This window comes from Natator depressus, chromosome 18 (assembly GCF_965152275.1).
Source record: "Natator depressus isolate rNatDep1 chromosome 18, rNatDep2.hap1, whole genome shotgun sequence".
NCBI lineage: Eukaryota > Metazoa > Chordata > Testudines > Cheloniidae > Natator > Natator depressus.
In genome coordinates this window covers 21,426,652-21,454,492 of record NC_134251.1, presented here as the reverse complement: position 1 = coordinate 21,454,492, position 27,841 = coordinate 21,426,652, and the positions used below count along the sequence as shown (strand labels likewise).

General features: G+C 44.8%; 1 protein-coding gene across 10 annotated transcripts in view; it reads left to right on the top strand.

Moving 5' to 3' along the window:
* NPHP4 (nephrocystin 4) overlaps nucleotides 1–27,841 on the top strand; it is a 103,656-nt gene that overhangs the window by 10,899 nt on the left and 64,916 nt on the right. For 7 of the 10 annotated variants that reach the window (XM_074975123.1, XM_074975120.1, XM_074975118.1 and 4 more), the window contains 5 exons: nucleotides 9,657–9,829; nucleotides 10,997–11,061; nucleotides 14,861–15,016; nucleotides 24,716–24,852; nucleotides 27,554–27,735. In XM_074975123.1, the coding sequence (XP_074831224.1) occupies nucleotides 9,657–9,829; nucleotides 10,997–11,061; nucleotides 14,861–15,016; nucleotides 24,716–24,852; nucleotides 27,554–27,735 (713 nt within the window). Of the gene's footprint in view, nucleotides 1–9,656; nucleotides 9,830–10,996; nucleotides 11,062–14,860; nucleotides 15,017–20,879; nucleotides 21,525–21,600; nucleotides 21,931–24,715; nucleotides 24,853–27,553; nucleotides 27,736–27,841 lie in introns of those variants that run through there. The other 3 variants (XM_074975121.1, XM_074975125.1, XM_074975124.1) reach the window with 3 other exon arrangements.

The window sequence follows — 27,841 nt, the reverse complement described above, 5'->3', positions numbered from 1 at the left end:
TATTATAAACCCGCTGCCTATTCATTTCATTGAGTGACCACTGGTTCTTTTGTTATGTGAAGGGATAAATAACAGTGCCCTATTCACTTTCTCCACACCAGTCCTGATTTTATAGACTCCCCCAGAGTCATCTCTTTTCTAAGATGAACAGTCCCAAACTTTTAAATCTCTCTTCACATGGAAGCTGTTCCATTCCCCTCATCATTTTTGTTGCCCTTCTCTGCACCTTTTCCGATTCTAATGTATCTTTTTTTATAGACGGGGCGACCAGCACTGCGCACTGTATTCAATGCGTGGGCGTACCTTGGATTTATATAGTGGCATTGTGATATTTTCTGCCTTATTATCTGTCCTTTACCTAATGATGCCGAACAGTCTGTTCGCTTTTTTGACTGCTGCTGCACATTGGACGTTTTCAGAGAATTATCCATGATGACGCCAATGTCTCTTTCTTGAGCAGTAACAGCTAATTTAGAAACCGTCATTTTGTATGTACAGTTGCGATTATTTTTTCCAATGTGCAGTATTTTGCACTGATCAACACTGAATTTCATCTGCCATTTTGTTGCCCAGTCACCTAGCTTTGTGAGATCCCTTTGTAACTCTTCCCAGTCATGTTTGGACGTAACTATCTTGAGTAATTTTGTATTGTCTGCCAATTTTGCTGCCTCACTGTTCACCCCTATTCCCAGATCATTTATGACTGTGTTGAACAGGACTGGTCCCAATACAGGTCGTTGGTATTTACCTCTCTCCATTGTGAAAACTGACCATTTATTTCTACTCTTTGTTTCCTATCTTTTAACCAGTTACTGATCCATGAGAGAACCTTCGCTCTTACCTATGACTGCCTGCTTTGCTTAAGAGCCTTTGATGAGAGACCTTGTCACAGGCTTTCTGAAAGTCCAAGTGCATTGTGTCCACTGGATCCCCCTGTCCACAGTCTTGTTGATGCCCAGAAACAATTCCATGGATTGGGGAGGCATGATTTCCTTTCACAAAAGCTGTGTTGACTCTTCCCCAACAGATCATGTTCATCCTCATGTCCGATCATTCTGTTCTTTACTATAGTTTCAACCAATTTGTCTGGTACTGAAGTCAGACTTACCGGCCTGTAATTGCCAGGATCGCCTCTGGAGCCTTTTTTAAAAAAAGTGCATGACATTAGCTATCCTTTAGTCATCCGGTACAGAGGCTATTTAAGGGATAGGTTACATACCACAGTTAGTAGTTCTGAAATTTCATATCTGAGCATAGGTGCTCCCCCCGGCTCCGCCCAGGCCCTGCCCTCAGCCCCCCTCCACCCCTTCCCCCAAGGTCCTACCCCGCCGCTTCTTCCTACCCGCACCCCACCCCCACCCCTTCTCGCCCTGCCCCTTCCCTGCCCAGTTCCAGCCCCTCCCCCGAGCATGCTGCGCCCTCGGTCCTTCCCCCTCCCCACCAGCACCTCCTGACGCTGCGAAACAGCTGATCCATGGCAGGCGGTAGGCGCTGGGAGGGAGGGGGAGGTGCTGATCGGCGCGGCCCGCCGGCGGGCAGGAGGCACTGGGGTGAGGGCGAGGTTCTGGTAGAGGGCTGTCAGTGGGTGCTCAGCACCCACCAGTTTTTCCCCATGGGTGCTCCAGCCCCGGAGCACCCACGGAGTCGACGCCTGTGTATCTGAGTTCCTTCAGAACTCTTGGGTGATACCATCTGGTCCTGGTGCCTTGTTGCTGTTTAATTCCTCAATTTGTTCCAAAACCTCCTCTACTGACACCTCAGTCTGGGACAGTTCCTCACATTTGTGACCTAAAAAAGAATGGCTCAGGGTGTGGGGATCTCCCTCACATCCTCTGCAGTGAAGACTGATGCAAAGAATTCATTTAGCTTCTCTGCAACAGCCTTGTCTTCCTTGAGTGCTCCTTTAGCACCTTGATCATCCAGGGGCCCCACTGACTGCATGGCAGGCTTTCTGCATGTGACATACTTAAAGAAAGCGTTACCGTTAGTTTGTGTGTCCTTAGCTAGTTGCTCATCAAATTCGGTGTTGGCCTGCCTAATTATACTTTTACCTTTGACTTGCCAGAGTTTATGCTCCTTTCGATAGTCCTCACTAGGATTTGACTCCCAATTTTTAAAGGGTGCCGTTTTGCCTGTAACCGCCTATTTGACTCTGGCCTTTAGCCATGGTGCCATTATTTTGGTCCTCATACTGTTTTTTTTTTATTTGGGATATACATTTAGTTCAAGCCTCTATTATTGTGTTTTTTAATAGTCTCCATGCAGTTTGCAGGCATTTCATCCTTGTGACTCTTCCTTTTAATTTTCATTTATCTAGGTCCTCATTTTTGTATATTTCCCCTTTTTGAAGTTAAATGCTACTGTAGTGGGTTTCTTTGGCATTTCCCCCTCTGCAAGGATGATACATTTAATTACATTATGGTCACTATTACTGAATGGTTCAGCTATATTCACCTCTTGGACCAGATCCTATGATCCACTTAGAACTCACAAAGGGAGAGGCAATTCTTGATTTAGTGCTATGAGAAGCTGCTCCAAGAAGCAGTCATTCAATGTCTAGAAATTTAGATCTTTGCATCCCTTCATGAGGTGATATATATCCAGTCAATATGACTGGTCTCTGTGTCCAATGACAGGGCCCATTTCCTCTTCGGTCCCAGCCGCTTCTAATAATTTTTCTTTCCCCTGTCTGGATCTTTTCTGTTTTTTTCTGTGCTTCTTTTGAAATGAAACAACCTGGTTGAATTTTATCTGCTCTCACAGTTAATCCTAGAAACTACACATGCTGCTGTTTGCATAGACCAGAGAACTTCCCCATTTCAGTGCAAGGTTCTTGATCAAAACCTCACTTTAAATACACAAAGAAGGAATTTTTTAACAAGTGTAAGCTATTTTCTGACTAGGAGGGAAAGCTCAGTGGTTTGAGCATTGGCCTGCTAAACCCAGGGTTGTGAGTTCAATCCTTGAGGGGGGCCATTTAGGGTTCTGAGGCAAAAATTGGGGAATTGGTCCTGCTTTGAGCAGGGGGTTGGACTAGATGACCTCCTGAGGTCCCTTCCAACCCTGATATTCTATATCCAGCCTCAATCGATGCAAAAGTGCTTCCATCCCCCATGGTGTCCTGAGGTTACTGACCAAACAAATGCTTTCCTGGAACAGTGCAGTTCAGAGCAACAGCTGTTTTTTGTGGAGACAGTTACCGAAATAGCTTAAAAGTAAAATTATTAGTTAGTCATATAACAATGTGACTGTTTTGATTTACATATTTTAATAATGTGACTATTTTGTATTTTCTGTTATGAAATGGGACTGTTTCTGGTAATCTTCTTGGTCCAGGGATAATATCCTATAAGGAGGTACCACTCCACAGTGTAGGGTAATATATACAGCGTGGATAAAGATGGGTTGGGTCAGATTATTTTTAAATAATAGTGGGGAGAACACTAGAAAATATATGGCAAAATCCTTCCCTTGATTTTAGATGGGATGTAATCAATCTTCTTGCTGCTAATTTCTGTGACTCAGTCATGCACATTTAATATCTGTTGCAATCCCGCTGAAACCAAGTCTTTGTTATCCTGGGAATTTGCTTTTCAGAGGTGCTGATCCCACACAGCTGTAGCCGCAAAGGCAGCGGGAGCTCTGGATGCTCAGCACTTGTGAAAACCAGGCCCTAATTGTTTGCAGATTCTGGTGTCTTCTGTCATGCATATTTTCCCTATTCAAGCTTCTGTGGGGCTGTTAATTTTTCACCATTTGGATGCCTTTCATTCTTCTCCTAAATATGCGCTCACTCATATCTTTTTATATATCTAGAACAATAACAATTCTTACCAATGACGTATTGGTGATGGCTGTGGTTTGTCTCAGATGTCTCATTAGGATACAATTATGTCTCTATTATGTCAAATCAATTTGAATTTCAATGCAAAACCCAGGCTTTTTGTTAATCCCGGTATTGGGTAATGGGCTTAGTTAATGATGAGAGAGACAAAGTGGGCGAGATAATATCTTTTATTGGACCTCGCCCACCTTTTCTCTCTATATCCTGGGACCAACAGGGCTACACAACAACAACACTGCATAGTTAATAATTTCCAGTGTCGTCTTGTGTTATGTTAGAGATCAGACAGCAGAGGGCAGTGCTACTCTAGGAACGAAAATGAATTAGAACGTAAATTAACAACATCCTTCAAGCACACCAGTTTCCTCTCATTACCTTGACATTTGTAATTCATAAAACCAGGGTTTTTTTACAAGTTTAATCAACTACAGAGAATTTTTCCCCACTTATGTGTTAGATAAAAACTTGGAAATTTCCTTAGGGCAGACTTTTAGAGAGACAACTGCCTAACAACCTGAGCGTCTGACTCCGAGTAATTGTCGTGTTTGTACAAACATGAAAGCCAAGGAGAAGATACACCTGTCTGTTATGGGCATGGATCTGAGATGAGATTTGGTGTCCTTTTCCCTGATGTGGCTAATTATGTTTGTTTTCCAGTTCTAATGGTAAATATTGCCCAGGGTGCAATTTTGCATAAATTAAAGACGCTAATTTTCTTTATTTAAAAGAGTGTTTCAGCAGCATTAGCTTTAGTTGTGTTATTGGCATATACCTTACTTCCCAGGCTGTTTGAATAATCAATCAATTAATGTCTTGATTTTTTTTAAATTAAAAAATGAACCAGTACGGCAAACATAATGCAATGCATAGAGATAAACACTAACATTTCATGCACTAGCAGATTCGGGGTACGTTTTCTCTTAGTTTACAGCGTTCAGGTGTTTACGAAGTTGCATTTATGAATTCTAGGTCAGTATGTGTGTGCAGTTTATACAATTAATGAATTAAATTTTAGGACCTTCCTTATATTAGAGTGCTGGATTTCACAAACATAAAGTTGCATAAAAATTATTATTTTGCATTTGAGTTTTCCCCAAAACATTAAATAAACTATATTACACATTCTACATACTTTACAGTATGTACTTATAAATGATATGTGAGCTCTTACATTGTTAGAATAACCTACATTAAACCACAGTAGGAAATACTACATAGATGCCACGTGACCTAGTTAACATCATAGCGAACACCTTACATTTCTGAATTACCTGACTTTTAAGTGCTTGATTTCACAATTTCAGTGTTGCATTAATGTCTCATTGATTTAGTTAATGTTGCATTTAATTTCCCAGGTTTTTAAGCAGGGAAAAAAGGACAAATCTGGCCTAGGGCTATTCTCCATCCCATGGTTTACATACTTTTATGTGCATCCGGATTTGGGGAAGAAGGCTAGAAAGTCACTGATGGTAACATTGAAGTTGTGGGCCTGGGGGGTAGTGGAGCTGTCAGTGGTGATAAAGGCAGGAAAAGAGGAGTGCGTTTTAGAGGAAAGATGGAGCAGATCCTCACCTAGAGTAAATTGTTGTAACTCCAGTGACACCGGTGGAGCTCTGACAATTTACACCAGCCAAGGATCTGCCGCAAGGAGTTCCGATGCCATAACGGCGTGACTTCATCCCAGGGGTAACGCCACTGGCTGCAAGGGATTTACCCTCAGGGTCAACTTCCTCTGTGATGGGTAAGGCCATACAGTCCCAGTGACCTCAAGAGAATTGTGGGTGGGTGCAGGGGCCACCTTATGCTGTTCTCTCTCCTGTACCAGGAGTGGGATCCACACCAGCAGAGAGCCAGGAGAGCCTGGATTGGCTGGAAGGGGGGAAGCTGGGGGCAGATCTGTCTGTCATCACATAAAAGTGGTAGCTGACATCATGATAAGTGGATGAGGGTACCTAAGGGCAAGGGCAGGGGGATAGAAGGAGGGAGCCTAGGAGAGAAACCGGTGAGAGGAGGAGTTGTTGGAGATCCTAAAGCCGTGACTATTGAGGCAGGAGGAGACGCAGAGAAGTAGAGGGGTCTAAGGAGTCACTATCCTCCTGTGAATTCCAATGTGCGGTCTTTGTCCAGCTGCGGAATAGAGAGTCCATTCTTGAACACAGCTCTCTCATCCTGAGACCTTCAGTTTTGGGCTCCCCTTTGGTGCCTTGACCCCTCTCCTCGCTGCATTTAACAGCTGTGAATCTGCAGGCTGAGGAGAGTCCTAGTTCAACGCCCACTCATCCCCTCTGATGCCTGGGGGGTGGGGAGGAGGGCATTCTAAAGGAGGGGAAGAAAATGGAGGTTGTTTGGGAAGCTGAGTAAGTTGCCCATTGCCTTTAGCAGCCGCTGGGACTTTGCTCTTGTGTAGCACTCTAGATATTGGTCTGGTCTCCTGCTGAAGAGAAATCTCCATGGTGCATTTCACTGCCATCAGGAGCAGCTTCAGTGTGTGTTGGGGTTTTTTGTAAGCTGTACTGAAGTGGACGCCTGGGAGAAAGAGCAAGGCTGAGATGTAGGAGCAAAGAAGTGTTGCAAAACAAACAATAGGAAAGGGAAATGCTGCTCTGCTGTGGACATAGGGTTCAATATGTCGCTAGGTTATTTTGATACTGTTTGCCTTGGAAAGAAGCTATTTGCTTCTTAAATTGCATATTTATTCACAAACAGGAGTAGGGCTAATGATTCATACAAGGTGAGGTGAGGTAAGGTGAGCTAACACCTGGCATTCAAGAGGTCATAAACATCTACAAGGAAGTTAGCTGAAGATTTCTGAATGTCTCAGAGAAAGCATGTCATCTGGTGCATACTTTAGATTATGCTAGTCCAGATGAAAATTGAAAGCCTGGTATGAGTGCTAAATAACGTGTGTGTGTGTGTGTGTGTGTGTGTGTGTGTGTGTGTGTGTGTGTGTAAGATGAAAGCATTAGAATAGAGTGTGTTTAAATACCGTAATTTATAAATCTGTTTACCCCATCATGGAGTGTAACAGTCAAAGACAGATAAGCAATGATGGTGATGTGAATTGAAATATCATCTATTCTGTCACAAGAATGAATCCTTTACAGATAATTTGCTGAGCCTGATATGAAATTTGTATTCATCAGTTAGAATTATGTGATTAGAAAATTCAAATTTCTGAGTTTATTTAAAAAGAAAAGGAGTACTTGTGGCACCTTAGAGATTAACAAATTGGTTAGTCTGGAAGGTGCCACAAGTACTCTTTTTCTTTTTGCGAATATAGACTAACACGGCTGCTACTCTGAAACCTGAGTTTATTTAATAATTTTCCCCTAGGAGAACTCATCAGCCCTTGTTTATAACTATTGCTAAGCCGTCTCAGTAAACAGTTACAATTTTGTTCACCTTCTGGAAGTATATTTTAGCTACAAACAGTTAAAGTGCTGGTATAAAGCTGCACACAAACAAGCCGGTCTTCTGGACGGGGGATACATTTCTGAGCTGTGTGAACTACCTGCAGTTCCCGTCGACATTAGAACATAATGCAACGAGGTACAAAATACTTACATACAAATGATGTTTAATTTGTATCTAGAGCAATGGCAGGGGACCTGATCCACAGCCCAGGGAAGTTCAGTCGACTTCCACTGTATCAGACCCACTGTGCACATGTTTGTGATCTCCCCTTCAGGGATTCAGGGCCTGATTCTCCTATGTACTACTTTTGCTTACAGTGGAGTGACTCCTGATTTACACTGGAATAAACAAAAGGAGAATCAGGCCCTCAGTTCCTACACAGGAAACGCTGAACTTTTGGCTACGTGAGATAATGTCTCCTAAACTTTTCCTCTGGCACAGACTGCCCTCTGGCAATTTATTAACCAGAGAAATGGGCATTGCTTAGTTCTCTACAAGAAAATGCAAAGGGAGAAAAAAAGCGCTCCAGAGAGTTAAAGTGTGATGATCTCAAGGTGACCCCTAATTGGGAAGATTGTTGTTACTTTAGAGCAGAGTTTAAGGGAGAGGAGTATGTTAGTAAAACTTTTATTAGCAATTAAGGAGACAATGGTAAACTTAGTTTTATAACCGATCCACTTTCACAGCTTCCTCATTCTTTGCAAGCCAAAACATAATTCTCTCTCGGTCCAGTCACCTGTCAGCAGTTAGTGGTCATTATTTCATCATTTTGCAATAAAAGTTAATCGAATAATGATTTATTTCTCTGGGATGATGTTTTAATGCCTTTCTCTGTTATCCCTTCCTGACAGTCTGTGATTACTGTAGCTGTTTTCTCGGTGACACCATTATAATGACTGTTTAATAGAAGGATTAGCCTGGCTTTCAGTCATGTCACTGGCAGACATCCCCCTACCCCCTCAACCCCGTATTCTTAGGTCCATATCATACTGTTGATCCTCATGGATAACTCTCTTTCACATCAGCGCAGGTGAAGGTCATGATAGGCCTTAGATTTTTCCAGTCACTTTGCTTTTCTAGCCTAGAGCTCACAATGGTATCTTCAGGTCAATTGAAACCTTTGAACCATACTTTTATGGAGTTTGCAGCTTAAGAATAACTCATCCTTATTGTTTGGCAAAGTGGGCCACTTTAACAATGCTGTCCATTCTCAGGATTTGTGACATTTACTAGCTTTAGTCCTAAATGTCTCAATTTAAGTTGGGGAAACGTAACCTGAAACAGGACAGAGGCAGGGTTGCCCCTAGGTGCCATTCCCACGTGGCATTGCACACACGTTAGCTGAATTCCATAGGACAGAAGTGCACAAATCACTTCTCCCCAGAACGTATTAGTGCTGGATTGTGTGGACTTGGTGGCACCATTCTTGGAACCTGCAAGCAGGGCCATTCCTCCAGTTTAGGAGAGTGCTCACCTCAGGAGGAAAATTCGAGCTCTGCTGGGTCTTTGACAGCTGGGAATTCTGCGAAGGCACTTTCATCTGGAATGCTCTCCCCTCTCCCCACTGAGCATGAGCCCTGGCTTCCAGCAGCCCTAATAGCCCCTCCGATGCAGTTAAGGAGTGTAATGAGAAGCTAAATACAAGACTATGTAGAGCTTTTAAAAGTAGAGACCAGAACTCATCTTACCAGCCAGTGCAGCATATGGGTGGCATATGGTGTGATGGGATCCCAGCAGGCTCCTGTCTGTTCAACCAGCTGTAGTTTCTGGACGACCTGCAGGGTCGTTCTCTAGACAGAGCATATTTGCAATAGTCCAGCATCAAGGTGGCCAGATCATGGATCTACACTGGAGAGGTAAAGGCATTCAGAGGCACAGACCGGCTATCCAGTAAAATGAGTGGGTGATAATAGACACTAACAGACTGCAGATTTCTCTTGCAGTCCCAGCTCTTAGGCTAATTCTTCGTAGGAGGGAATTGACCTGACCTGAAGGTTAGATTTTTTTCTTCTTCTTTTTACAGTGGTACCCAAAATGTGCTAGGTATTGCGCAGACATAAGGAGACGAAGTCCCATTGGTAAACCGGCCCCAAGAACTCTACACTTTCTAGTAGGATCCCTTTAAAAAATATTCCCTAGTGATACAGTGTGTGGGGGATGAACGATTACTGTTAGTTACCCTCCCAGACCCCCGGGATCATTTGCAATGGAGCTTCCATCAGTTCCTATTGGAGATTATTCTGCAGACTGCTACATTTCACTGTCTGCCCGTTTTTCTGGCTATTCATTTTGAATATACCTGGACCTTACTCTCCAACTGTAATATACATTCAGCTGCTAATAGCTACTCCACCCAGGTCTAAAATCTGCCATGTTCTTTCTCTCCCTCCTCCCCCAGACCATTTATTTTCACACATCTTTAAACCACCCCAGCATCGTCGCGGTGGTAGAAGTGGTGGCTGCGGCCAAGAAGCGAGAAGGGACCCACCAGGATCTGTCTTGTGGGTTTGGAATTCTGCACCTGTTCAACAGCAAGTCAGAACCAACTGATGTGGCCACAAAGGACGGAGAGTAGGTGTTGCCGGCTGCAAGGGACAGCGGGACTTGCGAGTCACTGTAGCATTTTATAAGGTGGAATCAGGTTTCTATGGCAACATGGAATTATTGCTCTCCATTTAGAGAGGAAGGATGGTCCCGTGATTAGGCCACTAGCCTGGGACCTGGAGACCCTGCTTCACCACAGACTGCCTGTGTGAACTTGGGCAAGTCATTTTTTCTCTCTGTCTTTCAGTTTCCCCATATCTAAAATGGGGATAACTAGAGCATATGAGGATACATTGCTCATGGGGGGTCATATACATACTTTAAACAGGTTTGGGTTGAGCCTTTTCCACTCTTGGCTACATATATGAAAATTGCATGGACTACAGCTGCCCTGGTGGCTTGTGGCTGGGCCTTTATTCACCTCAGCTGACAGGCCTGAGGTGGCAGGTTGGGTGAGGTCAGCTGCTGGATTTGTAACCCAGCAAGCGATGCCCATGTGTTGTCCCGCATGTGTGCAGAGTTCACAGCCTTGACTCAGCCAAGCCCCCCTTTCCAGGGCCAGCGGAAGGCAGCTCTTTCTGCCTTTAAGCTCTTGAAGCCCGGCTGACTATAAGCTGAGTTTGCTCCTGGGAAGGGGAGGGCTACCACACCCAACACTTGGGGCATGAAAGACATAAATAACCAAAAATAAAGCAGGTCAGTCGCCCACCGTCCTTGCCAGCCAGGGGAAAGAGGAGACACTCTCCCGCCAGGCCTGCTTCCTCTTCCTTACGTATCCCCCCCACCACGCAGTAGGCCAGGCTCTCTGAACCCTTTCCTGGTGGCTGCTTCACTTTGTCACGCTGACATTGTCAAACTCCCTGTAAATACCCAGTGTAACGCCTATTGTACACTGGATCCTGCCTCCCCACCAGCCATTGCCACTGGGGAAGCTTCTCAAACCAGGGAGGTTTTCAAGGGAATATCTATGTCCCCTCCCTGGGGAATCAACCTGAAGCAAAGGACCTGGCATCTCAGTCAACTGCCCTCCTTTGCTACTCAAGGCTCTAAGGAGACCAGTCTGCTGGCGGAGAGTTCACGGGACTGGAACAGGGGGTTGCTGTGTATTGATCAACAGAACCATTGTGGGAAATTCACTTTGGAATATAGCCATCTAAACGGCCATGTTTGGTTTGTGCTCCTCTTTAAATCTAGGCTCAAGCTGTATCATGGGACACCGCGAGCGCTCCTGCACCCCCTCCTCCAGGACCCAATGGAACGTAAGAGCACATAGAACTGCTTTCTACTTGACTTTCTTCCCGGGCTGGTCAGTAACACGTCTGCGTATTTGTTTGCTGAATGTAGCATTGGCTGTTTTCTGTGTTAGTGTGTCAAGCTTTTGGCTGCTCAGGTTCGGGGTTAGCCACCCAAAATGGATCAGAAGAAAAGCCCGGAAGACAAGGGTGCTGGATGGTTGCTGTGAAATGCCCCTGTGCTGTATGCCAGGCTGTTCGAGGCCAGGGCCAGTTATTGCTTATGGGCAGTGGGGTTGGCAGCACCCCAAGGCTCTTTGTCATAGCTGGGGCTACCGGCAGCCTCAACAATGTGCTCTGCAACATTGTTAACGGCTGTCTTTCATGCAGGGGCCCATTTCTGGGGCGTAAGGAGAAAAGGGGCTTAATTTCTGCTGCATCAATCAAATCCCGTCCCATGACAGCATGTCCACTGGCTAGGCCCTGATCCCGCAGAGACTTCCACACGGACTCAATTTAGCACACGTGAGTCGTCCTGTTGGCTCTGCTTGACGTGAATAAAGTTAACTGGATGAGAGTCTCTGCAGGATTTTTAAGCTCTTTGGGGCATGGAGTCTGCATTTAGGGTCTTGTACAGCACCAAGACCGTTGTCAGTTCTCAACAAGCAAATAATAGCCTTGACGCATCTGCTGGGGAAGGCAGAATGATCCCAGAGCACAGTGTATCAAACAATCTGCCCACTAAACCCCACCCAGCCTTTCTCAGTATTTTATAGGTATTTTACATGGCAGTGAGTCTGTATCTAGCTTGATGCATGCCTCTGCCATGCAAATTCACCTCTAGACTGTAAGTTTGCATTTTCTAGTCTGCAATGGAGGATTCCCCGACCATGTCTCCCTCTCAGACTTAATCCTGCACCATAGCAGCTCCAGTGGGGGCTGATCTACAGAGCTCCTAGGTCACCCATGTGTCAGCTATAGGGCAGGAGGAGTTCTCTGAGTGTGCCACATCCAGGAGAATGGGTGAGTGAGCCCAGGAGTTGAATCTCTCTCTCATACCTGGCAGTGGGCAGCCTGCTACAGAGACACTGAGGTGAGCCACCCCACGATTTAAGTTGGAAAGAACCAGACTGAAAACATGGATAGCTAAAGCTAAGCAGAAAGCTGTCGTGAAGGAAGAAGAAGGGATTCTCTTTCCTTTGCCTGGAAAATGGGCTCACAAGCTGTCCTTTCTAGTGCCAAATGTCCTGTCTGAGCTGGAGGAAGACCACGTATCAGTGGTGTCAATAGTTCTGTGTACCACAGGGGTACATCTAATTCCCACTTCTGTAAGAGAGAGGGCTAGATGGCCCTAGCAGAGCTCAGCACTCAGCGAACTGGCTCACTCAGGCCCAGACTGGATATCTGTACAGGCAGGGAGAGGTGAAAGATGGGCAATGTATGGAAAAAGGTGCCTCTGTGGATACTGGCAAGAAAACCTGACACAGCCGATAAACACAAATGGGCTTCAATTATTGATATATACGTATTGATGGAACACAGCCCACAGAGCAGGAAAAGTGCACTATAAAATATTAAATATAAGAGCAAGCTGCCTTGTAAAGCGTGTAACAAGGACCTTGTCTTTCTGAACATGCCTGGCTCTTGTCCCTTTGTGCACTGTTTTCCTGAAGGTTGGTACTGAATTTGCTAACGAACTGTAGCAAAGCTGGGTGGTGGTCGTTTGCCCTGAGAAACCTTCGGGATGTTCCAGAAGCGGAAGCAGGAAGGAGGGTCAGTTGCACTTTCACCAGTTTTGCTTTTAAAGACCATTTTTTCCACAAGCTCTCCAGTGCCCTGTATCCTTCCACCAGGCTGGTTTCCTGTTTGCAGAGATGAAGAGTCCAATCCAGTGCCCATTCGAGTCAGTGGAAGAATTTGCATTGTATTTCCACTTTCTACTGTGCTAGTCAGACACATGCTTTCTTTTTTCAAATATCAGGGATGCATGGGAGTTTTCAGTAATAGGATAGTAATGATAACAGCGTGACTCCAATATCTGCTGCTAGAAACGGGGGAGAACGTGCACACATAATCAGAGCAGGTTAAACCAGGGGTAATTTTAATTTTGAAAAACCTCGTTTGGTAGGTTTTTATTTTGCGGATTCAAACCTAGGAGGTGTTTTGGTTCTTGGTTCATTTAGCTGAACTTACACAGGCTGTCAAAATGTGGGGAGCCAATGTGGATTTGAATACATGGCTATGGTTTTGGCCCACCTCTAAAACTGACCATTCAGAGAAATATACTGAGCAGTTTTAGCAAATTTTGAGTAACTTATTCTACAGCTTGCCCAAAGGAAATGGGCAAGGGGGTGGATTTCAAGTTGCTTTCAAAAGCAAAATGTAACTGAAACAAAACTTCGTAGCTAAGGCTTGGTTGCTGTTCCACAAAGACTTGTCAGATTTGTTTTCCTGAGTTAGAAGCTAGGTAGCATCTTTTGCCCAGGATAGGGATCTTTGTGAAAGGTCATTTCTAGAAACTGTTTTCTTTCCTAGCAAGGAAAACAATACTCACCATACTAGCAAACAAAGCAAATACATGTCCACTAATGCAGGGACTGAGCCTCGGTGGTAAGTGGCAGAAATAGGTGCTGTGATTGCCTGGTGATGCTGGTCAATAACCATGTCTGAAAAATGATGAACACTAGTTCAGCTGTGGCTGCCCATTGGAAAGCTGTCTCCGTATTGAAGCCTTCCCCGGAGAAGATGGCTTGTGTTTATTGCAGTCTAAGAGGAATAACCTGCAGGTGAGTATCCAAGTGCTCAGGATCCAGCCACTAGAGGCAGCTGTAGTGTATCACCTCGGAAGGAGTTAGTTTATTTTTTAAAGAAAGCGCTCTCGTTTTCCCAGTTTGCGTTGGGGCTGCTGTAATGTTCAGTGAGAGAAGCCCATGAGTAGCAAATACCTCTCAGCAGCTTGAGAGCAGAGACCATTGCTAGACTGCTGAAAGCACTTGGGAGATGCCGGGTATCAGGGTGTGTACCACTGGTTCCTGCATTTCAGTTCCTGAGGGGAAACCGAACCTCCACCGAATGAATCACTCACGATACAAGGATGTGCAGCAGAAAGATAAAAGGGTCGCTCTTCTGAGTGCGTGCAGTGAAACAGCAGGAGATGCAGCCAGTTTCACTATTCCCATCTCATGCTGTACGACGAAGAGGGAGCAAAGTTAGCACAAGAAGTTTAGGGAAGTTCAATTAAAAACAAGTGTCCCAGGGAGCCTTTGCCAGCTGTTATGGATTAAGATTTTGCCTTTCACTGTGAACTAAAATGGCACAGACATATCATAATGCACCCAAGATCAGCTGTGTGCAGGCCCTGTTCTTTTCTGAATGGGACTCAGATGCTGGTCTTTTGAAGATATGTCTAGATGGGGACTTGAATAGAACACACAAGATTAAGGAACAACCTAAACAAGAGCATTTAGTTGCAGTGCTATTGAAGAAGGGATGGATTTTCTTCTTTCTTCTTCACAGCTGAATGAGAGTAGATCCAAGTAATTTTAAGTTGCTTAATCATAATCTTCGAGAGACTGGGCATTGTTTTCACTTACCCTGAAGTTGCAGTGTGAGGATTTGTAAGCCCAGAACTCTTAACAAAGCTAAGCCTGAAGAGACTGCCTATTCATTTATGAAGAAAACAGACGTTTTAAAAACAGGTTTTACATTGCTGATAAAGTGCGCATGTATTGATACCTTAATTCGATCAGCTTCTCCAACGGGTAGCACCATTATAAGTCTGTCTCTCTATGTTTTCAGATATTGCATAACGTTTTCCCCTCTTTAGAGAATAAACACATGATGGTGATAGAGAACACTCACCTTCAGTACACCTTAAGGCCACACCCGCCCCTCGAGACCATGTATCACCTCTTCCCTGAGAATATGCTGGTGTCTGGGCTGCAGAAAATTCCTGGCTTGCTGCTAACACATGGAGAAACAAGTAAGGGATCCTTCCATTCTGATTCCTGCATGTGTAATCAGACCACAGGACAGTAAGGTTGGCATAGTACATACCAAGCTACAGTGCTCATGAGTTACTCTGGACTTTCCCTGCTTATAGATTTGTGAGCATTTGTATTATTATGGCCTTGGCCTGCCAGATCTGGGGGTTCAGCTGGACTTTATCTTACTGGCAGAGCAAAGCTCTGTGAGCTCTCTGAGACAGGCCCCAGGCCTTCTCCACCCATCAGTTATTACCGGAGGGAGATCTGAAACACACGCCAGCCAGTGTGACCATTGTGGGATGGGAAGAGACCGGCCGACCTCTGGTCCCCCGATCAGGGAGTGGGCGAGGGGCTGTGGGAATGGAGAGAAGGGAAGGGGATGCTGAAGGGGATTGGGGAGGGATTATTGCAGAACATCTGGTGCCCAGAAAGCACTGCATGGTACAAATTTATTTATTTATAGGGCCTGATTCTCCCAGCCACTGCACTCTCACAAAATGGGAGCAGCTCCATGAAGGCCAATGGGCTCATGCTGATGTGAGCCAGAGGAGATTCAGACCCACCCATTTTAAGTTTACGCACATCTTCTGTTGCTGGTTTGTGGTCAAACCTGAGCTTCCAAATGCACCAGCTGCTTCTCATTACAACACAACTAGTGTGCTCCTGCTAAATACACCAGGTACCAGATGTGGGGCACAAGAAATGCCTGGCACAGCCTAGCAGACAAAGACATACGTTTCCTTGTCACCCGGAGGAATAGTACCAGCGCGGAAGGCGGAAGGGAGACCATGAGGGAAATGTTATAGTTTTCTCCCCCCACTACTGTTACTTTGAAGGGGAAGCGGAAGCGAAAAGTCGGGTCGCTGCTGTTAAATAAAGCGGAGTGTTTTCCAGGGGGTCATAATTTAGAGACTCCTGTGTATGGCATATAATGTGCTCGTCTGGGTGTTTTCAGTGAGAAGGGATTTCTAGGTGAATGTGGCCTTATCGCAAAAGCGTTTGCTTTCCTCTGCTAACGCAGTGCATCAATTGCCAAGGCGCCAAATAGATGCAAGCAGTGCCTGCAACGCCGAGTGTGTGACGCACTGCTGCTGTTGTAAGTGCCAATAATTAGGGATTATAAATGAGAAATCTAGCCGTGAAAATGTCGTGCTCACCCGCAAAAGAACGACAGCGACCCCTCTTCTGAGAAATAAACAAAGGAAGCAGGATTTTCACGTAAACTCTCTCTCTCAATGGCCATCTGAGCACGAATCACTGTGACTCAGCTCTTTGCTGAGGTGCAGCCAACCTTGTCGATGGCTCATAAAACAACTTGCAGACGAGTCCGTTGTGCCTGCTCTTCCACAGCCTGTGTGTGGCCCCCCCCCGGTGGACATTTCCTTGGGTTTCCTGTGGGTTTTAAACTGAAGGTGGGTTTTTATGGACACGTGGTGTTTTGCTGTTCGGAAAGGCTGCAGCTTTGTGTACACAGTGTTCTACGTTTTCGTCAGTGGTAGCCCCTTTCCAGTAAATGAGGAGGTTAGGGAGAGTTCCCTTGTAAAATGCTAAACTACAGTGCGATTGGGACGCGTTTATTGTCACTAGCACGTGATAATGAAAGCCTGGACTATCCCTGGATAAGTTTCTGTGGGATCCCGTCCCGGTCTGCCCCCTCTTCTGTTGGGGGTGGGAGTGCGGTTTGCCAACCTTCCCACGGATAGGCCACGGGATGCAGCCAAACTCCATGAATGCCCCCAGGTACTCTGGGAGGTCAGAGCCATCTGCTCAGAGTCTTGCGTCTCTGCTCCGGGTCTGGATCAGTGTCGCTTGTGTGCTCCCCCATCAGCATGGCGCTTTTGGACGCTCCTTGCCACTCCAGTGCCTGGGCCCCACATGCTAGGGCTCTGCCGAAAAGGTAATACAACCCTGGCCTCTAATTTTTCACTGAGACTCCATTGGGCAGGAGAGGGGGACTGTGTGTAGCCCGATCTCTGCCCTGCCCACTCTCCCTCACCCACCTTCCCCTGTGCATGTGGCCCAGGGCATGGTGCCATATAAGCAGCTGGGCTTGCCTCCTTCCATGTTGGAAGGGGGTTGTGGGTGGAGATCCACATTCATGTGTCTGGGGGAGATAATCTGAGCCAGTTTCAGTCTCTTTGACCTGCCAGTTGTCAGGACAGAGGCTAACGCACCATCAATAAGGGTCACAAATCTAGTTTCTCCTTCTGTTAGTGCCTCTGGAATCTCAGCCAAGAAGGGAGTGGTTGTGACCCAGAGACATAAACCCACACCAGACAGACAGCACGTGTTCCTGCCAGAATCCTTTTCATGCAACTTCCCTCTGGCTGCAAGGAACATGAGCTCTGCGTTGACTGTGGTAACCAAGCCTGCTAACAAACAGCACGATCAATTATTCATGTCTCACTGGTCCAGTGTATCCGCTGCTGGTAAATAGAGACACTGCAATAACATTTCATAGTTTGCTGATCGAACACTGGACTTGCTCAGCCAGTTTTTACGAACCGACATCTGCTTGAGTTGCTGATGTCTGTCTGAGCAAGGCAGAATCTGTGCTGGTTTTATTGGACCAAGTTATGTTATTTCATTATGAATTATATGGGGAAATCATTGGCAAATAAATAAGACCTGATAGTTTACAGTGTACCTGAGTTCTTCATGAATTTACAACAAGATCTTATGTTTATTGCTACTTCTTAAAGCCGTGTCCTTTATTGGCACTTTACCTGGACTGCTGGTCCAAGTGTTGGGAGTGAAGATAGCGCTGATTGTGACTAAATACACATGAGGGGTTGTCATGCATCCCTTCATCATGGTAATAGTTATGTTAACTAGTGGGACTGTTTAGGTGAGTGAGGACTGCAGAACAGGCCTGTAGGTAAAAGACGCCTTAGATATTAATGTCCATAGATGTTTAGTTTTCATTTTCCTTTTTAGTTCTCAGTCTGTGCATCTTGCTTTTTGTGGATCTGTACTGACAACAAACACAGTTACAGAGCAGAGATGGGCCAGGAGTGATGTGGCACAGAGACCAATTGTTATCGAATTGATGGAAACTGGAACGGGCATTCTACTGAAAGAAATGTACTGTATACCCAGAGAGATCTCCTCCGGGACAAAGGAACTCTCACTAGAGAGGCTGATCACAGTAGGACTGGGAACAGAGCCTTTCAGCAGCCAGCCAGTGCGCTGAGGACTGCCTGCCCCAGGAGCTGAGGATGAAAGTCTGATGGCTTTCAGGGAAAGATTTAAGACCCACCTCTTTGGCATTAGCCTTCCTGAAAAGCCGCTGAGAATGGCACGAAAGAAAATAAACCAAACTGCTCTGCCTCTTCTTTTAATGGGGGTTGGGGGGAAGGGAAGATAGAATAACAATAAGAGGATAAGATCAGTCGTGGGAAATTTTTGAGAGAGAAATGGGAGAGCTCAGGTGTCCATGTGGGTCAATCATATGGCTTGATATCATCCTGTATTACAGCCCATTAATACAGCAAAGTCAAAGAGGCATAAACATAGTTAACAGAATATGCTGTTCAGAAGCCAAAAAAAAGCCCATCAACAGCCTAAACATAGAGCAGCCCCAGACGTAACATCCACACGGCATCAGGTGCCACTTCTGGGAATGAATCATCTGCTAGCATCTGTCTCCTCCACAGAGAGAACAAAACCACGGGGGCGTGCTGGATAAATCACCTAACTCTGGGCTAATCTCATCCCTGGTGAATCAGCTCTGAAGTCATGGGAACGAGGCTAGGGATGAGTTTGTCCTAGTGTGTTTTAAATGTTAGCACAGAGATGGCTAAACGGATCTACAGGAAAAGGGAAAGCAAGTGCAATTGTGGATGTGACGAGAAATGACGATTCTCTGAATGTATGTCACACCTTTCATCAGCAGATTCAAAGCTCTGTACAGATATTAATTAGCTGAGACTCTGTCTCTCTATGAAATAGGTAAATATCATCCTCATTTTCAGCTGGGTAAATAGAGGCATTAGAGAAGTGAAGTGATAGTGTCAGAGGAAGAATTAGAACCCAGTATTCCCTGTTCACAGTCCCCTGCTTTCACCTCTAGATATATTCCCTCCTTCATCAATGTAGCACATGAAAGTAGTAGAGAAATTGTCCCCCCCCCCCCCCATAGTATTGTTGGAGTCTTCTGGTCAACACATGTCTTTTGCAGAGACAGCACTTAGCAAGGTGTTTGAGACCCCTTGGTGCTACTGCACTGCACATTAATAATAATAATGAAGAGAAGGCACTCCGGAGTAAATGAGGAATTTGGTTTAAATTGCTTCATGCAAAGGGTTTTGAATACATGGAATAAATTACCCTGAGAGCAGACTGAAGCAAAGTGTGTAAATTGTTGGAGACATACCTCAAGTTGTTCTTAAGGAGAAGGGGATGAAATGGTATGGTGAAAAAAGTGCCAAAGGGAATTAAGGTCAGAGAAAATAAAAGGCTAGCAGGGAGAGCCAGCCATTCATCCCCTTTTCGTAAATTATCTCATTTCTTAAAACCTGAAACATCCACTGGGAGCTGAATAAGCTTGACCATTTGACATTGAGCCCAACCCAGCTCTCCAGTGCCTGGAAGCAGGACTATATAACACTCAAATATTTACAGTAGCAATGAAATATGTAGCTTAACAGCATTTGTAATTTAAGAGAAACCCCACTGTGAAGCTTTGAAGAGAATGAATTGTTCTTTGGGGAAAAAAAGAAAAAAACCACGATCTGGTGGTGTAAAGCTCACTCCCAAAAGCTCAGGTATATTAATCTGTGCTAATCTGAAACCTCAGGGGGAACACCCAGCAACCCAGCAAAATGACGTCAACGGAAACAGTGGCTTCGCTTATTTGAAATAACATCCTTGTTCCCAGGCAGCATGCCGAGCTTTGCTTTTACAGATGCCTGACTAAAAGGACCAGAACTATTGTGGGGCTGGGGTCTCCCTCTGAACCTGGGATTTCAAAGGACAGTTTCTTCCAAGTATCTGATCTACCCAGTTGATGGAATGTTAATGGTTGTATTTAACCATTGGACCAGCTTGGATTCCTGGGGACGTGATGGTTTAAAGACTGCAAGTGATGCAAAATCCAAGACTGGTTATCTTCCTGAAAGATCTACTCTAGCGCCACCAGAAATTATGGGTTTGATGCAGAAATTAGTGGGGGAGGTTCTTCAGCCTGTGTTGTGAAGGAAGTCAGTCTACATGATCATAAAGTTCGCTTTGGGCCTCAACAGCTATGAATGGTGCTTGTGGAATCTACTCCACTGGCTACTTGCTCTTATTGGGAAAAGAAAAGGTTTCCTAATGTCTAACTTAAAGTGTTCCTCTCTAGTTTCAGGCTCCAATTGCCTCTCTCTAGTTATGTTTCTTTGAGGTTAAATATCTTGGAAGTATTTTGTACATTCTTTGGAATTTTTCTTTTCATACAAATTTAATCACAACAGTTTGTATCTTTAATCCTTAAAGGGGACACAGAATCATTTCAATCTAATCCCCTTTTTTTGCTAATTGCTTCTCTTCCTGGGAAACTGCTCTAGATGAATGATGGACGCTTTAAGTAGTCAGTCAGTTAGTGGAGTCTTAAGAGAGAACTTTGATGAAAGCTGTAAAGACATCCTTGTTCATGGCATTGTTCTGGATAAGTGGAGATTTGGCAAGGGCAGCGGGATGTGATTCTGATACACCAAAACCTTACTAATCTTTACTCATGAATTTTCAGAGCTCTACATTTAGTGGTGGCTTGGTGGCTAAATCCATGTGATTCGGAAAAGTTAAGAGCTAAGGACAAGATCATCAGTTCTTCAGTGGTGACTCCCTCTGCTTAGAAGAACCTTCTAATAATAACTCCTGTGGATGCCTCTCCTTGAGGACACAGCCATCACGTTGTCAGAAACTGTGAGATCTCCAGAGCAAAGGAGCCCCCTGCAAGAACCGCAGCCACCCCATGCAGAGCTTGACAATGACGTGGTTGCAATTATACAGCTCCGGAGATGCCAGCTGGCCTTGTGAGTGCATTGACTGTGGCTAGTAAATAGCCAGTCATCTGAAAAGCTGGAGTAGAGCCACGCTTCGTCATGCATGTCTCCAAAGGATTTTCTTCTCCATTCTCTCCCATTGCTCAGATTTCGGAGCTCCTCGCTCTTGCCAGCGGGAGGGAGACGTCATTTTCCTGCATCTTCAGATGATTTCCTCAATGTATAGCCCAGTATACTTATACATCCACTGAGATCTGGCTCTAGCTGCAGAGCATCAGTCCCATCTTGTGGCAGACGGGGGGAACTGCATGTTAGGCATGACAGTCACACAAAGCCGTACCAATCTACCTGCTGGGTTTTACTTGCAAATTCAGCTACCAGTCAAACAACTGGCAGAACAAACAATCAAGCCAATACATTGATAGTCTCAGAGGTACCTTGCAGGGAAAATTCAGCTCGCTGCGTCCTGCTCCTCTTTGTTTTCCCTGGTAGCCCTAAATCAGCTGCTCGGGTATACAGGGTAGGTACAGTGTGGCAGGGGAAATGGACACTAACCGTCATGCAGAGGAAGAATGGTTCTTTGATTGCTGATAAGGAAGTGCACTCAGCATCCTCCTTCCAGACACCGGATGATCACACGGGGCTGTGTATCTCCACGGCTCACCTACATACGGCTCAGCTGCAGTAAGGGCACGTCAATTAGATGTGTTGTAAGGGAAAGTCCAGCTGAGTTCCATACACCTTCCCAATACGCAGCCCCTTGCAGTAACACTCATACAGTCTTCAGCCTTTGGAAACCGGAGGCTGATCAGCTGCAGCCTGCCGGCGGTGGCCTCCGAATTCGATGAGCAGTGAAAAGTGAAGCAGTTTTCAGACGGAAGACAATGATGAGAGCTACAACCACTCTCTGACTCCAAATCAGCAAGGTACTTAAGCATATACCTAACTTTAAACCTGCGAGTAATCCCCTGGAAATCCTTGCTATTGCCTTTAACATCTTGACTTTCAATTAACTTAATTTAATTCAGTCATTCTTTCAGTGAGGCTACTCACATGCTTAAAGTTAGGCATGTGCTTAAGTTCCTGGCTGAATTGGGGCCCTGAATAAGGTTAGTCAGGGATATTTGTAAACATCTGACTTCAGTATAAATGTAGCAGTGTTATTACCAAGTCGCCCACCAATACACAAGCATGGAGCTGTTCATCCTGCCTATTCCCTGTCACCTCTTTGCTTTCAGTTAGTTAATTCATTTTTAAAAGCCTAACAACTTAACTAAAACAATGCTAGTGATTTCCTGCTGTTTGGTTGTCAAGAAAAGCTTTGTCCTGAAAAGTTAATAAGTTTCGCTTCTTTCTGCTCTTCTCCCCTCCCCTGCCTTAAGCTAAAGAACTAAGCAATAAGTACTGCTTGAAAGCTGGACATAAAGGAACAGGGTTGTTGAAATTGGTTTTAAATGGGCAGTTTAAACAAAACATACCCTATAATTTGATAGACTGAATCTTCAGATAACAGAGTAAATGAAATCGGGAAGATATATTTGGTTTCTAAAATCAAATTAAGGCAGATTCTAGCTTCACTAGCACTAATTTGATATGAACTCCCTCATTCCTCAAGGCTCCTGCAGCTCTGACTAGCCCTGAGATGTTGTATTATTGAATTCTATTGTTAGGCACTTTATAGACTTCAGGTTTTGCTTTTAAGTACGTAGTGTAGGTTTGTTAATGCTCAACTGTGAGTCATGTGGAGGAGGATAAAATCTTAGGTGCCTTTCTGTGGAAAAAGCTCTTAAGGAAGGTGTTCCTACTCCTTAATTTTTGCTTCCACTTCCCAAAACTTGCAGCCCCTCCAGTTCCTGCAAGGTGGAATGACTGGCAGCCTTGGCAGTGATCAGCATTGTGACTTGCTTCGTCTTGTATTTTTAGGGCAAGAGAAAACAACTCAGCTTTGATTAAAATAAAACAGCTGGAGTTCAGAATACTTGCCATAGGGATATGTATATGTGGCTTAAAATAATATCAGTAATAACTAGGAAATGGTGGACTTGGTGGGACCCTGCAGTACCAAGATCCATGGAAATACTTATGCATAAATAAATGGTTCATTATTTATCTATTTGCATATTTAATCTAGCAGTGATCTCTGAATTTCTAAATTTGCATGAAACCTTGGTCTGTTTGGTTAGGTGCTTGGAAAGGTCATGGTTGCAATTGTCAATGCTAGAGACTGGCTGTTCCATTTTTAACTGTTTCTTCTATATATCTTCATATTTCATGCCGTTTCTGTGGCCCTCGGTTCAACCCATGCCTTTCATCATCACCGAGCCTAGTTCGGCTCTCTGCCCATTAGCAGAGTGCAGCCAAAACAAAGTAGAGTATGGGGTCACTCAGTTTCAGTTTTCCTTCCGAGCCCTGCCGTGCAAAAATCTCTAAATCTGCTGTTATCATTCTACCACTCTGCACTCAGAGAATTTGCGCAGTTTAGAGTTGGGTTTATCCTTTCCAGCATTTCCCCCCAGGTAGTCTTGGTAAGTGAAATGTAATTCTGTACAACAGAGTAGCTGTTGGTCTGGGTTATCTAAAGCATGTGTGTGCCTTCCTATTTAAAGGACTCCAGTATGTTCCCCACTCCTGCTACTGCCAGCAAAGTTGAGGGGGTTGGTCAGAGTAATTCTCCCAGGTTCTCTTAAACATCCACTACTTCACTGCTCTCTGGCTCGAAACTCTTTGCGTGCTGCTGCAATAAATACTCTGCTTAAAGTCAGTCTGGATTCATGGAGCAGGTCTGAGCCATACGATTCCAGCCTCTTGTGTATGGGTATCTTGGGCTAAAGAGGACTCTAGTGATACCGTGACTTGCTAGAACAACAGAAGTCAGGAGAGAGATGGGCAGTGGAGGGCTGTATTCGGTTTATGTCGTCCTTATACTGTTCTTGCTCGTTGGCTGTTCTGGATCGGAACGTAGATTTCATTTTTAGAAGGAGTTGCCTTGTGCATTTAGAAAAGTGGTGATGCAGCTGGGTGGGGAAGTAAATAACCCAGGAAGGGGCTAGTCCAGGAAACAAGAAGGGCTTATTCTTCCACCCCCAATATTTTTGACTGTCACATATTCCCCTATTGTCCTTTCCTTGAATATGCAACTGCAAGTGCATTCCGCCCATTGCAGCTCATGCTGGCGCTTGAATAGGCATCTTCTCCTCAAATTGCTGTGTGGTGCGCTCGCTCTCTCAAGCGGGTGCCTAGGGATAATTGAATCTGTTGTGGACTTGGGGCTCCCCACATTGGTACCAGTTAAATTATCGGGCTGACCTGTTGGCTTTCCTAGTGTGTTAGACTCAGGATGCTTCACAGCAGATGTAATAGGAGGAGGAGTACAGCTGGCTTTCTTTCTGGTTGGAGAAGAGTATAAGACGTGAAAAGAAACTGAGCTGAAGAGGTAACAGATGTTCCTTTGCCTTTATAATCTACTTTCTTTTAGTGACTAGATTGTCGAATTTGTTTCTGGAGGCATTCTGAAGGAGAAAATAGACTTCTCCCAAAGTTAGCATTTGTTTATTAATTTTAGCTGTGGAAAGATGAGGGCTTATTATTGTGAGTTCCCTGTGAGTACCACGTATTTCAGCTGTATTCTCTGCTTTGGTCAGAGAATGGGATTGACTATCAAGGCCATATTTGGGTGACTGCAGTGTAACATATGGCTGGATGTCTTTTCAGATGATTTCTTTCGAAAACCCCACCTCATGAAATCAGTCACATGGTACTTGGATAAGCTGTCCATTCATTTGTACCCTTCATTAGAAAAGTTTGAGGAAGAGCTGCTGGATTTACTCAACAGTGAGCGTTTACTTAAGGTACTGTAAATATCATGGCAACACTAATAACTCCTTTATCATCTTGACAGGTTTCAGAGTAGCAGCCGGGTTAGTCTGTATTCGCAAAAAGAAAAGGAGGACTTGTGGCACCTTAGAGACTAACCAATTTATTTGAGCATAAGCTTTCGTGAGCTACAGCTCACTTCGTCGGATGCATTCCAATGAAGTGAGCTGTAGCTCACGAAAGCTTATGCTCAAATAAATTTGTTAGTCTCTAAGGTGCCACAAGTCCTCCTTTTCCTTTATCATCTCGGCATTTTTATCATGCTAATAGACTGACATTGATAGGGTGGTTTTCTTCAAGATGCATATTAATAGCTTTCCTAGCAATTGAATAAACCATCTCTATGAATCACTTTGCCTACCATAGAAGTGCAAGCTCTGGGATGAAATGTGGTAGCTGTTTAACCGTGCAAAGCCACACTACACAACAGTTCAGCGCAAGGTGTGCAGAATACCTTATCTAACTGAAGGCTTGTGTAGGGAGCTGCCATATGATTGGCCAAGTGAGAACCTGGCCAGGATTCAGAGAGTAATTTCCCTATACTCATGAGAAGCACCTTAGGAAATGTAATGACCACAGACAGCAAGACCTGGGTCTTACATCTTTTCCCAAAGACTGCACCAACCTCCCTTTAGCCCGAAGGCGAGGCACTGGCTCAGTACTGGCCAAGGGCAAGAAGCACTGCCTGGTGAATTGCCATAACAATTTTCTAAAGCCTCCGGGCGCTCTCTCATACTCCCAACCCTGTAATGATCTGCCCCAGCCTTGCTTCAGTCATGGTATCTGGCCCAGGAATCTTCAGCAACAAGACAGAGATTCTCCGTCAGATGCATTCGCAATAAATGAGAGTTAGTGAGCGCTGGCATGTCCTTCTCTGGCATACTCTCCCATTTGTTAAGGTGAGCAGGTGCCACTTTATCTGTCTGCAATGGCTAGTCTTGATACGACGGGTCTCAGACTCTGTAGCCAGACAATGGACAGGACTTGTACTGAAGAAGCCTTTGCCCTGAATAGCTGAATCAGTGTGGGGTTTGTGCAAATACCTAAGCCCTGCAGTATTTGGAGGTAACACAGGTAGAAGATATGCATGTGTAGCTGCCAGTTTTGGGATAAATATTATTTCTGGCTAAGTCAGCAGTTCACTGGGCATGGTATTGGCATCGCCTACCGCTGATGTTATCACACAGCATTTGTGATATAAATCCCTGCAGTCACAATCCTATTATTAAAGCCCCAGGTAGCTAAAAAGGAGGGATTAGGTACAAGTTCCTGATTCAGTGTTTAAAATAATTATTCAGGGACTTAACACACAGCCATTTTTCATGAAATAATAAAATACCACCGGCCAAAAGAGGAGCTGTTTCTGCAGTGCTTCCAGTTCTCTGTACTATTGTCCCTCCATGATTGAAAAGAAATCCCTAATGACCAGAGAAGCAAAAAAATTGCATGTTTGCACGATGAACTGCATTGTCCTCTATCTGTGCTCATCTTACACGACAGTGATTTACCACTTACCCCGTCCTAGTCGAGGAGGAATGTGAAAGGTTGAAAATTAGCAGTGGGCCTGGGGGGTTTTTTTTTTTTTGGTTGGGTATTTTGCAACAGCAACTGTACTTTTGTTTTTTTCTACAACATTATTTTGGAAACTTTCTAAAATGAGAGACACAAAAAACAGGCGATTATTTTAGTTTTAAGGAGAAAGTACAGTAAGGCTGTTGCTTTGTTTTTGTATAGAATAGACACATTTATAAAAATGGCACTAGCGCAAGATTGCTTTAGGGACAGCGTGCTAATTTTCTACCATGAAAGTAATTTTATTACGTTTTAGCATTTTATTTCTTGGTTTTCTTTTTGATCATCAGAAAGCTGTCCTCCGTGGTTTATGTTTGGAATATTCAAACACTAATAGGTTGCAGTTTGGTCAACTTGTTTTGATTAATGGGAAGATAAAGGAACTTTAAGGTTTAATGTTCATTTTCAAATATCATATAATTTAGTAAGCAATAATGACCGGGAGGAAAATCCTTGTTTGTTTGTCATATTTGCTGTGGATTTTCTGTTAAGATAAAACACTTTAATATCTAGCAATCACTCTGGGGCAGGTTCCATTTTTATGTCTTTTTGATTAATTGCCTAAATTTTCCTTCCTGATCTTCCAAATGCCCCTTCATTGGCTAGAGGCATGAGAACCAGGAAAAGAGCAAACATAACTCACAAAAGAAAATGGATTTGCAGGGCTCTGCTCCATGTCGTATTGTGCCATCTCCCATCTGAGGGCTTTAATCTCGCCAAGCACTTCAGCCCTGATCCATCGAAGTACTTAAGCATGTGCTTAAATTTAAGCACAGGAGTAGTCCCAGGGATGTGAATAGCACTACTTGCATGCTTAACCATGTTAAAAAGGAGAGGTACACTTCTCCAAGGCCATTATGGGGAGTCCCCACTGGCTAGATTTGGGAGGCAGGAGCTGAGCACCACCTATGAAGTGTGTAGCTCATCCCTAGACTGGGATGCAATGTCAATGCAATGGTCAGCCCAGCTTCTCCCAGCAGAGATGGGGCTGGGGCTGGGGCCATGGAGGATCAGGCCTGCTCCAGCCGTAATGAAGGAGCAGCTTCTGCAGCACTGTTATTTCAGCCTGTGATGTAACCGTGGTGAAATTGGCCCGTTTCCCAGGATAGCTCCACAGTGGACGGGAGCGAAGTTCTCATTCAGGAACGGCGGCTGCACATCGGGGTCCACAATGGCTTATGCTTCGTTCAGACACCTCAGGTGGTGGTGGTGGTGCCAGAGGCCGAGGTGGCTCGGGGGCGCTCAGCCAGCTTCCACAGGAAACAAGACCTCAGCGCGAAACCCAGGTATGAAGTGAAAGGACGAGTAACAGCTGAGGAGTGGCTGGTTTCTGCTGCTTTTGGCTGCCCTGTGGTGCTCCATGTCACTTCTCTTGTCAGTGGCAGATGGGCT